General features: G+C 40.5%; 2 protein-coding genes across 2 annotated transcripts; one reads left to right on the top strand and one right to left on the bottom strand.

Moving 5' to 3' along the window:
• Window positions 1-1,258: 1,258 nt before the first annotated feature.
• LOC306852903 (uncharacterized protein) lies at window positions 1,259-5,716 on the bottom strand (the record flags this gene model as incomplete). Its single annotated transcript, XM_079390022.1, has 10 exons — window positions 1,259-1,855; window positions 1,945-2,039; window positions 2,403-2,568; window positions 2,753-2,915; window positions 3,017-3,208; window positions 3,316-3,425; window positions 3,541-3,645; window positions 3,734-3,826; window positions 3,913-5,379; window positions 5,560-5,716. 10 exons carry the CDS (start codon window positions 5,714-5,716, stop codon window positions 1,770-1,772), a joined length of 2,634 nt encoding a protein of 877 aa, XP_079246148.1. The 3' UTR covers window positions 1,259-1,769.
• Window positions 5,717-7,894: 2,178 nt separating this feature from the next.
• Window positions 7,895-11,572, top strand: LOC306853272 (cis-aconitate decarboxylase-like). Its single transcript, XM_079390556.1, has 5 exons — window positions 7,895-7,955; window positions 8,146-8,333; window positions 8,592-8,684; window positions 9,238-9,443; window positions 10,489-11,572. Exons 2-5 carry the CDS (start codon window positions 8,256-8,258, stop codon window positions 11,201-11,203), a joined length of 1,092 nt encoding a protein of 363 aa, XP_079246682.1. The 5' UTR covers window positions 7,895-7,955; window positions 8,146-8,255; the 3' UTR covers window positions 11,204-11,572.
• The last annotated feature ends 578 nt before the right edge of the window (window positions 11,573-12,150 follow it).

Genomic DNA, 12,150 nt, shown 5'->3' on the forward strand with positions numbered 1-12,150 from the left:
GAGAGAATATTGTGCACTGGAGCATTGTGTACGTTGTTCATTAAACACTCTTCGCTGTATGACGAGCTGGGTCTGTCCATGGGAAATCCCCAGGCACTCACCTCGTCATGAGACGACGCACTCGTCCCCAAATGAGGCTCAACTCCAGGGACCAGTTGTTTTTTATCGGGTTAACCAGTCCCGGATTTAATTGAACATCCTCAGAGAGCAGCAGTAAGAACCCATGAGTCTTTCGTGACGGCGCAATGAAACCCAGCTGTCTAGCGGCATATTTTCGCATCACAGCATGTCGGTAGTCCAGTACAGATGAATAAATTGTATAATATCTGAACAGGTTATGATGAAAACTTCCCATGCAAGTAAATGAATGGAGAAAACCAGAATATGAACAGTTTTTACCTCGAGCAACATAATTACTCAAGTTTTTGGGACACATCTGATCAATGTGGAGAGTATATTTAGTGTTCGTCATTAAACCGTTACCGTCCTTATACAAAACATCATCCCATCAACATCATCTTATTACTGCTAAATGTTTCTATGATATTAATAATGATAATAATAATAATAGTAATGAAAACACTCATAGTATTACTAAAACCTTGTATAAATATGTATAATAATATGCAAATAAATAAATAATTAGAATCAGTGTGTCACATTTGTAAGAGTTGAATGAGGTCTGATCTGGAGTGTTGTGGTTCCGAAGTATTCTAAGGAGGTGAAAAATATTCTATGTAGTCTGTGAGCTAATTTTTCCAATGCGCTATGTGAATAGTGTTTCGGGATTTCCAGTTCAAGAAGATAGTTTTCTTGGCGATGGCTAAAGCTACAAGGAGTGTCCTTTTGTTTGTTATTTCCTGATTGAGAGTTGATAGATCACCCAGTAGACAGAGTAAGGGGGATAATGGGATGCGGCAGCCCAGGAGGCAGGATAGGGATTCAGTGACATCTTTCCAAAAGTGTTTAATGGGTGGGCAGTGCCATGTGGCGTGGATATATGTGTTCGGACAATTTTGTGAGCAGTGCAAGCAAGTTTCTGATGTGAATCCCATTTTAAACAGCCTTTCCCCATTATAGTGTGTTCTATGAAGAGTCTTATACTGTATGAGCTGAAGGTTGGCGTTTTTAGTCATGGAATAAATATTTTTACAGATTTGAGTCCAGAGTTCGGTGTCTGGTTCTACTGCAAACAGCATGAAAGCTTGCTTGGAATATAAGCTCAACAAGGTTCGGTATTCATGACAAAACAAATATTCATGTCGGTATTTTATTAGACAGTTATAAAGACTCAAAATCTCATACACAGTTTCTCAGTTCACAATATACAAATACAAGCATACTGTGCAATGGTAATATTTAAATACATTTTCATTCACTGGTTGATTTGAATTCTTAGTGCTTCTATTCAGTGTATTTACTCTTGATCAACAAAGGCATGATCCACTGAAAGGGCATAAATAGCAATAAATTAATAAAAACACTTTTCAACCTTCAAAAGCATTGGAAAACATACAATACATTTATACAGCAGTACAGTAACAGGTTCATGTAGCTAATGCTCACTTAATATTAGCTTAAACAATGCTCACTTTAAAATAGTTTCATGGTTATACTTCTTGCACAGAATAACTGATAGTGCAGTAAAGTGATATCAAATCTGATTCATATACAGTTATTTTAAAGCATTCCCTTCATATGCACACAGAAACATCCTTCAAATGAAAATAAAGCTAGTAAAAAGTGCCAAGTTGATGTTGGTTGTAATCCTACAACATGTTGCTTTTTACTCGTTCAAAAATCTGTCTCACTTTCAATGCAGGCACACAACCTTCACGAAGAATGCTGATAGTTCCTGAAAATGAACAAAATGCATGTTATTAATAATAATGTAATACATATATTATAATAATAGGATATCAGCTCTTTGGGATATCAGCTTACCTTCATCAATTTTGAGGCAGTTCACTACGGTCGATGCCACCACCTCATTAGATTCACCATCACACAGGACTCCATCGATCTTGTGACCAAGACGGCTGTTTCAGGACAAAGGAAAACAATGCTTCGATTATGCATACTGCCAAAGCTAAGATGTTTTTCCATCGCAAATTAGTTATTGTTTTAATATAAAATGTCAAGACAAGCAGAAAACACATCCTTCCTAATAATAAAGTTGGCTTCAGAGGAGGTAAACTTTAATAATAGAGGTGAACCTTTAATTTCAGAACACTCTGCTTTAATTAAGTGAATGAATCAGTGCGCTTAACAATAGAGTTTTGTGGTTTGTTCTTGATCAAGTTTTTTGAAGGTAACATAACAGCCTGGATTATGTAAAATCTCATTTGTTTGGCAGAGTTCATATTCACTTGCAGCACTTGTTGGCGTTTTTATTAACTTACTTGATGACCATGTCATGATGGGTACTGTCAGCTTCTCCGCTGGGATTGGCTGATGTAATGGCCAATGGGCCGGTGAATTCACACAGGTGAGCAGTAGCAGTATGGTCAGGTACTCTAATCATAATGCTATCTCCGGTCCCCACACGGTCATATGCAGGACCCACACCTGTGAACAATATGACCAGTTAAAATGACTGAAGCTGATAGGGAATCACAAATTTCACTCAGTAAAGTTTTCATTTAATAATAATTATTATTTATTATTATTTTTATTATTATTTGGTTTGGTGTTTGTCCCAAGTTTGATAAAAGAGTTGGGTGCAAATACAAAATCTTGTTAATAACCTTACCGAGTTTGAGGAGCCAATTGCCCTTGGGGACAATGCAACTGATGCCTCCGGGGTAGACGTTTCTCATGAACTCCCATAGCAGGGGACTGAAAGGAGGTTTGGTGGCCACAAGCTGCTCCACGTTTGAGATGCAGATGCAAATTGGCTTCTCTGCAGGACGATCCTAGTGGAGATAAAAGTTTGTGGGTCAGCGGACAAAGAGCACATGCATTTGATGATTTGTAAAAGAATATTATGTTTCATAGCTTGTCTGCTGGTATGTACTTTGATAGAGTAGATCTTCTCAATTGCACTGGGGTTCTTGCATGAAGCAGCCAAGGCATAGACAGTATCTGTAGGGATGCCACACACTCCACTGTTTTCCAGCAATTTGACAATCTTGAGGAGTCCACTGGTTTCCCGAGAGTTAGCAACTAAACATGGATATGTGGGTTCAGATTCATTCTTTTTCTTGTCCTTGGATAAAGAAGATCAATTAGTCAGTAGGAAGTTTTAGTCTAAGCATGAATGTGTTACATCATTAAACTTTTTAAGCATTTTGTGATCTTAGATAAAACTAATACCTTGATAAGGGAAGGTCCAACTGGTATCAGGGTCTTGGAGAAGATACTGTTCACAAGGGATGCTAGCATGCCATACAAACATATGATGGCGAAAATTGCTAGCATGGCAACTAAAGAAAGAGTTTCAAGAAAATGTGAGGTAAATTTTACACATTATTTCATCTTTATTTTTCGCAGTATGTTTTCTTATGTACATTTCTTATGAAATGTATTTCTGTACAGTACCTTCTAGCTGATAGGGCAGTCTTCCAAGAGTAGAGAGGAGAAAACAAACTATGACAACCTCCATGATAGTGGTCAATGCCAGGAGAACAAGATTGCTGTAGGCCGCTTTACAGAAACAAAAAAAAGAGTCAAATTTGCAATGCTTTAAATGCAGGAGTCAGAGTCTATTTTATGTATTTGTAAGCAAACCTACCAACTAGAATCAAGAAAGCATTGATGACCAGGAATGCTATTGCCCCAGCTGCAAATCCATTCGCTGACTCTGTGGATATTTCCAAACGGTGTCCTGCAGGAAAAATATGTCTTAGATTTCTACCCAAAACTGTAGCCAAGTATTTTTTTTTTATTCTATGAATTTGCATATTTTCATACCTGCAAACCTAAACCAGCTCCAAGTTGCCCAGATAGCCACATAAAAGGAGGGAACAACAGAGCCGAATCTCTGGCCACCTTGTACCTGTAGTCGGCTGACGTAGGCCTGGATGATGGCTCCTGGGATGAGCACCCAGGGAACGGTTAGGTCGAAAAACGCCAGGCCGAGCTGACTGCTGTGAATGGCTGAGAGTGCGGCCACTCCATTGCAAAGATAAAACAAAGCATCGGGGAGCTGTGCACCTTTATCTTCAGGCTCATGCTGTTTGGATCTCTTGAGGTTACTGAGATATTTCTGCAGGGATTCGGTGGAGACAGGCTGGGGTCCAACTGGGATCAAGGACTTCTCGGCAATGGTGTTGATGAGGCGGGCAAAGGTGCCATAGAAGGACAGGAGAGTGAAGAGGGAGCAGGTCACTCCAAAAAAGATGTAGTACCCCTCAATGGGAATCTGGGAGATGGTTGATATGGTCACCAGGACAAAAAACGAGTTGTGAATTAGCTCAAGAGTGTCTTTGTTTAGACTTGCGATGCAGAGCACCAAGGCGGCGGACACAAAGAACCAGTTGCCAACCATGGCATGCCTTACTTCACCAGCTTCGGCCCGGCTGATGGTTACAGACACCACATGCTCTTCCCAGGTCTTCACCAACCAAAACACGCAGTGCAGGCCAAACTTGGTTGCATGGTAGCAGTCTTGACGCATGTACGCGTAATAGCTAGACAGAAGCTGAGCAGCAGAATTGATGGTTATCCAGATGGCAGCTACTGAGAGCGACGGGAAGTAGTGAAAGGCATAGAAGGCGAAGATAAATGGTGAGACGGTGTCGCAGAAGAATCCCAAGGCCATCGGTTCAGCATATTTTGTGTTCTTCTTCTTCTCTTGGCCCAAGCTTTGGGAGCTACTGGCATTGGTGGTTCCAAGGAGCAGCACGTTGAAGAGAGGGTTTCCAAAACCCTTTAGCACATAGCGTTGGGCCAGTCCCTTGATTAGCAGTGCCGATGAGCCATATATGGCAAAGAGCAGGATTAGGAGCTCCAGAACCCCAGACACCACCAAACCCCAGCCTGCTACCAGACCCACAGCCTCAAATATCAGCGTGAGGGTGATGGCCCCAAACACAAAGGGCATGATGTAGTTTACGGTTGCTGAACAGAAGGCCAGTAGAAAGGAAAGCAGGATGTAAGGCACCAGGCCAGCTATGGCAGACTCTTTGATGAACATGTCAGTTTTATTGATATTAGTGTCTGTCAACAGATCTTGAAATGTGCTATTTATCATTGTGGATTCATTGAATAGGTTTGAACTTTGTTGGTTTGCGCCTAGGAAAATTCTGGTGGCCCCATAGCTTGCCCACAGTGCTGCATATCCTACAAATGACGTCCCACTCAGATGGTCATATTTTCGGAAGGACAACAAGCCTGCCACTAGCTGACACACTCCACCAATTAGAATGAGATGAACGCCTGTATGAATGAACACAAGATGCACAGAAAAGGATGCATGATGTAGGTGTACTCTACTGAAGTAGCATGAATGCACAATGCAAACAGGTTGCTATTATTTTCTGATATCAGTATATAAGTGCATGATTCTTGCAAGTTTGTTTGTTTAATTAAAATGCCAAAAGCTATGCACAACAATACCTGCTAATATGTTTTCCACTCCCTCTGCAGGAATGCCAGTCCTAGCCCCATGGAAGTTCTGCAGTAGAACAAGGAAAGCACTGATGCCATTGGCCAGGAGCCCAAGCACACCCGGCTCTCCATAAAAACTTGCCGGAAAGCCACTTGCTGATGCCATGAACTACCCTTTAATCGTAGCTTTCTGCTGATAAGATTAAGTTGTGTAAACAGGAAGCAATGATAAAAAGTAAAGACCCAAACATTTGTGGTTATACAATACTTTGATCAGTCAAGTCATCTCATAAGCAAAGATAATTAGTTCACAGTGTGCTTAAATAGGTTTGCTTGGTTTGATAAGCCTAAATTAGTTGATATAAAAGTAACTTAAAACTGATGGATATCATGGTAACACTTTAGGGACCAGTTCTTACTGTTAACAAGTTGTTTATTGGCATGCATATTATTAGTATATTAGCTGTTCATTAGTGCTTATAAAGCACATATTAATGCTTTATTCTGCATGACCATATTTTAGATCCCTTAACCCTTCCCTAAACGTATCAACTACTTTACTAACTGTTTATAAACTAAGTTTATTGAGCCAATATGTGTAGTCAACAGCTAGTTAATAGTGAGAATTGGTCCCCAACAAAAGTGTGACCAATATTGACCAGATAAAATATTCTGCTCTTTTAATGGTGGTTATATAAATATTTCTACAAGCATGTGTACAAACAAATTGTATTTATTACAAAGGACCATTAAACACCATCATAGTTTTGTCAGCGATGTAAAAAAGAGCCTTTATGTGCCAAAAGACTTCTCATATTGTGAGTGTGCACTAAACAGCCTATTCATGGGTGTGTTGAGTTTCATATCCTCCCTCCTCTCCGTAAGTAAGTGACACAGGTGTCTGGTTCAGCAAACAGCTGAGCAGGAGTCAAACACTTTTCACAGAATGGATGTTTTAGCCTTCAGGCATTCAAATTCAAACTGATTGTCTAACACAGATATCTGAAGACTCTTAGCTGAACAATGATACTATTACAGACTAGGCGGCAATACACTGACAACTGCAGAAATTTAATCTGTTTCATCTCAAACAACCAGCAGACAGGAGTCAACTTAAGCAGACAGATGTCTGAGGACAAGACGTAAGTTTGAGCAGACTTTTATGTCAACTTTTCAGCATGTTTTTAACGTATGATACACCCACTGAACAGTGAAATGTTAATGTTGTTTTGTACATTTAAGTTTCTTAAGTTGGTTATGTATATTTATGATATACAAGATAAGATAATATATCATAAGATTACATATAAGATTATTTTTTTATATAATATATATATACACAAACAAATATGCCAATATATATATTAAATATTAAACTCAATCAAAACTGAATGGACAATGAAACATGTTGATTTGTATATTTATTTGTTGTGTTCATTTATAATATGAGAAAAAGATTACAAAAATAAAAAACTTACCTAGTGAAGATCCTTGATCTGTAATGAAGTATTGAGATGCTTGTGAAGAATGCTTTAAGTTTATAGAAACATCCTCAATGGAGCTGGGAGGAGTTACAGTGATGTCAACCAACCCATGTCTTCATTAACAATGACATCACTGACCCTTCCAATAAAACAATTTGTTTCCTACTGAAAAATTCCACCTATTAATCTAAAAATAACAATACTTTGGAAAATCCGGCCCAGGTTCTTCTGTGTGTTCCGTGGGTGTATCATTGTCTTTTGTGGTCCTATACTATATAAAGGCTCACACACCTGACTCTAGCACGTCAGCATCCTCTACCTTCAATCATTTCACCTCTTCATTGAGATAGAGAGAAGACGACAACATTTCTTCAACTTTACATCAACTACAAAAGATTTCAATAATCTTCATATCCAGATCCTGAACAAAAATTGACAAAATGCTTTCAACCCTACAGGTAAAGAATTGTTTTTCATATTTTTACATAGTTAAGCATATTGTAGATTTATATATGTTTGCCTTATGTTTAAAGAAAATCAAAACATGGAACAATTTTTATTATCATCTTATTTTATTTATATATATACAGTGTGTGTGTGTGTATATATATATATATATATATATATATATATATATACTTTTTTTTTACTGACGTGTCTCATTGAAATTATTTATTATCAAAACTGTTCACAATAACTGTTATTGAGGTTGTTTCATACAAGGAAAAATTATAATTACATGGCAAAACGTTTAGGATTTTTAAACAGGTATAAAAGAGAACAAAACATATGGTGTATACTATCTTTATATACTGTATGTCTGGCTGAGTCACTCAACCATGAATGTTTGTACACAGAGATCCACCAGATACCTGTCTGCTGTTTCTGCTGCTCGAGGACTCCATAAGTCTGCACTAGATGGTGAGCAAGCTCTACTGTCAAAGCCGTGATGGAAAAGAAAAGAAGTGAAAGTCAAGGCTTTTGTTAGGCTCTAGAATTTAGCTGTCTATTTGACTAATCTATAATAGTCGCTGGCACTCAGAAGCATGGGTGCTATCCAGCAGTATCAAATGTTTCACTGTTATTTACACTGTCTCTCGTCTGTTTTTAGTGGTGGAGCGTCCTGCCCCTGAGGAAACAGTGACCAGCAGTTTTGGCAGGTTCATTCAGAGCGTCCAGCCAAGGCATCTGTCACCAACCGTGCTCCAGCGCAGCAAACGCATGGTTCTGGACAGCATCGGTGTTGGGCTTTTGGGAAGTACCACTGATGTGTTTGAACTCGCCCTTCAGCACTGCCAGGTATGGCACGGCCCCGATATTAAATAGTAAACTGTAGAAAAAACAACCTGTGAATTTTCCATCATTTAGAGACGCCATATTTTCAGTAGAAATGAGTGAAGTCATGATTTTACAGAATACAATGCCTCACTGGACATAGTTAAGCATGTCTGTGTAACCAGTATCAATGGTGTGCAAACAATGGCTATGTTTGAGCAGCAATGTTGGCCATTTCTGGTATATTGATATGTGAATGAGTCATTTATCTTTTTCCTCAAGCACATGTACGCTCCTGATAACATCAGCTTTGTCTACGGGCGCCAAGGTGTGAAGCTCTCTCCAACCCTCGCAGCATTTGTCAATGGAGTAGCAGTAAGTGTCATCACATGCTTTGAGTTGTAATTGAATTTCCTAGTTCAGCTTGCGCTGAATGTGTGATTCAATATCCTGGTCACATTCTTAGTGTTCCTCCAGAAAGTCCTGTTCCGCAAGTCTTGAATTAGCATCCAGCCAAGACATTCAATGAAGCATTAATTATAAGCTTGTTTTGCAACATTCAGTGCCATTTTTGGCAGCCAAATGCGGTAATGTGGAAAACAACTCAAATGATGAAACCTCAGCACTGTGGAATTTTCACTGAGTACAGAAACATCCATGGTGTTATAGGAAAGTCTGATGCGAACCTGCTAAATTGAGTGTGTTTAACCAAGTTTGTTTAACACTCCAGGAAGTGATTCAAATAGAAACTAGACATGCTGTTTTATTGGGTCTTGCTCATGTTACCGGCAGTCATTCAAAGGATTTTCCTTTTCCTCTCTTGTGTTTTGGCTATGCTAGAGATGTCTGAAGGCAATGAGAAATGAATGCCGATATGTAGAAACAGAAAGACACTCTAGACCTTGACTGACATGTTGGTTTTTCACAGGCTCATTCGATGGACTTTGACGACACTTGGCATCCCGCGACCCACCCCTCTGGAGCAGTACTGCCTGCACTCCTGGCTATAAGCGACATGTTGCACAACAACAGCAAACCAAGTGGGCTTGACTTTCTAACCGCCTTCAATGTGGGCATCGAAATCCAAGGCCGACTGATGAGATTCTCCAACGAGGCTCACAACATCCCTAAGAGGTTAGAGTCCATTTCTTTGTCTCAACTAAAGAGAGCAATAATTGCATGTCTATGTACAGCACAGCCTGTATAACAGCGATAGTATTCTATGAGGTAAAACACACGCAGCTGGGTGGGTCGGAGCATCCCAGATGCCATGTGAAAGTTGTCAAAGCTCCTTCAGACAGCTGTTTATGCAGAGCAAGTCTGTTTGTGCTCCAAGAATATAGTTAAACACTTATAATTTGTTATTTCCTGAGTGCTGTGAAAACAGAATCCACTTGGATTCTGGAATAAAGTCAAAAGCTTATTGAATCTAATTGGATTTGCTATTACTATTTCAGACTTTTACGGGGTTTTCACATTGCAGAAAAAAAAAACTGTAAATATTAGATATAAGTTATTTATTTTGTTTTGAAGGAGGAACAGAGCCATAATTAGAGACCTGGGGCCTCATTTATAAAACATAACTAAAATCCAAACCTACGTTCATATGTATAAAAGCGTTCTCGCTCTTCGCAAGTAAAAGATTTGGACGTTGACTGGTGCTCTATCATATGCTCATGACATTAATTAGGCGGTGTTTACAAGGAGAAGATCTGAAACCATTTGTGATTTATAATTTGCACATCTAGAAGAGAAGTGTATGCATGTTTTTTGTGCGAATATTTGTTCTCTAAATCACATCTATGCACATTTGAGAACTGATCGCAAGATCAAATATAGGATGGTTTGTATGCTAAATTTTACAAATGAGGCCCCTACAAACTACTGATGTAACAACAATAGAAACCCGTATTGACCAGCACTTGGTGAAGGGATTACGAGAAGCTCACATCTCTAGTTTGAACAAGTGTAAATACATATTTAATTGTAAATACAAAACTTTTGGACACTGGACACAAACAAAACTCCCAATGGATTATATTTCAAAAAGCATGTGTTCGGCCTTCCCTAAAATTAAGAATAATCTAAGGTTTAGGTGAGAGCACTCTAGCACAGTTGTGGAGAGCTGGTTTCATCCAAGCTGGTGAAATAATGACTCTTTCTCTGTCTTCCCCATCAGGTTTCATCCTCCAAGCGTGGTGGGCACAATGGGCAGCGCCGCGGCCTGTGCTCGTCTCCTCTCTCTGGATCGCAATCAGTGCAGTAATGCTTTGGCCATCGCTGCATCTTTGGCAGGTGCACCAATGGCTAATGCAGCAACACAATCCAAACCTCTTCACATCGGTAACGCCTCGCGCCTGGGTCTCGAAGCAGCCCTGCTGGCGTCCCGTGGGTTGGAGGCGAGTCCTCTAGTCCTGGATGCAGTACCCGGGGTCGCCGGATTCAGTGCATTCTACGAAGACTACGCACCGAACCCCATCACTTCCCTGGAGGAGCATGAGCACAGCTTCCTCATAGAGTCGCAAGACATCGCGTTCAAGCGCTTTCCCGCACACCTCGGCATGCACTGGATCGCCGATGCCGCCGCTGTCGTGCACAAGACCCTGGTTGGTCTAAAAGGAGGCAGCGTTTCTCCAAACCAGGTGCAGGATATCCTGCTTCGGGTGCCGCTGTCCAAGTACATCAACCGCCCATTCCCGGAGAATGAGCACCAGGCACGCCACTCCTTCCAGTTCAACGCCTGCACCGCTCTGCTGGATGGAGAAGTCACGGTGCAGTCCTTCCACCCGGAGGCCCTCCAGCGGCCCGAGCTCCTCGCGCTCCTATCCCTCGAAGCGGTCGAAGGCCTGGACCATTTAGATGACTGTAGACCACTGCTGGCTCAGCTGCAGTAAACAGCATGCTGCTTTATTATGGCACCAATAATGTATAATGAATCTTCTTTTATTTTTTTTTGTGAAATGCAACGACTTGTAGGATTTATTTAATTAGAAGTACTGTTCAAACATGTTACACTCTCTCTCGATATAAATACTGTAGAATGTTTCATTTCTTACTGTCTGTTTTCAAACGAGTTTCATGCAATATTTATTAACCATATTTCTTAAAATGCCTAAAAGTTTGTTTGTAAATATAAATGTTTTTGTTTTTTTTCTCTAATATGCTCTTTTTAAATTGTATAATGGAATCTTTGTGATGACTTCTGCTTGAATTGTGTAACATATTGTTTGGACTGAAACTCAATAAAGATTAAATTTATTGCTATACATGATGATGTCTCATTCATTTTTATTTCACTGAGAAATTATAAAAAGGAAAAGGAAAAGTGTTCGGCCATTTTCATCATCTTCCTTATAAGTAGTTATATTAGTCAAAGAGTCTGTATTACTGTATAAGTTTACATTATATGCAGAGTAGTGGAACATTTTAACTGCAAAATGTTAAACATTAATGGAATGAATTATAACAATCAAACATGCACTGCTGCAAACTGAAAGTAGTGTGACGAGTCGGCTGCCTCCCCCCCTGTCTATCATCACCACCCCGTCCCGTATTCGCCGCCCTTCACCAGGCTCCCGACGGGAGTGGGTGTGTGAGAGAGGAGGGGCGCTGAAACAGCCAGGGCTGGCGGCGTGTGATGAGGCGCACCTGACGTGAGTAGAGCCTCATCACCGCCGCCGTTGAAACGCCGAGCGCGCCTCTCCTCGGGAGACCGGTCTCTTCCCGTGCATGCACGCTGGTGTCCTCGTGGGTCCAGGAAGGGAGCGTCGAGGAGGACTGCCGCACCCGTTAGGCGGCTGACGGGCTAGGATGCCGAGCCGCCGAGTCCCCCAGAAGTGCC

Source organism: Barbus barbus (genome assembly GCF_936440315.1).
Source record: "Barbus barbus genome assembly, chromosome: 33".
NCBI classification, from domain to species: domain Eukaryota; kingdom Metazoa; phylum Chordata; class Actinopteri; order Cypriniformes; family Cyprinidae; genus Barbus; species Barbus barbus.

Coding starts and splice junctions, on each gene's coding strand:
- LOC306853272 (XM_079390556.1), top strand. CDS start 8,256: ATGGTTCTGGACAGCATCGGTGTTGGGCTTTTGGGAAGTACCACTGAT. Junction 8,334..8,591: donor TCGCCCTTCAGCACTGCCAG/GTATGGCACGGC, acceptor TTTTTCCTCAAG/CACATGTACGCTCCTGATAA. Junction 8,685..9,237: donor CATTTGTCAATGGAGTAGCA/GTAAGTGTCATC, acceptor GGTTTTTCACAG/GCTCATTCGATGGACTTTGA.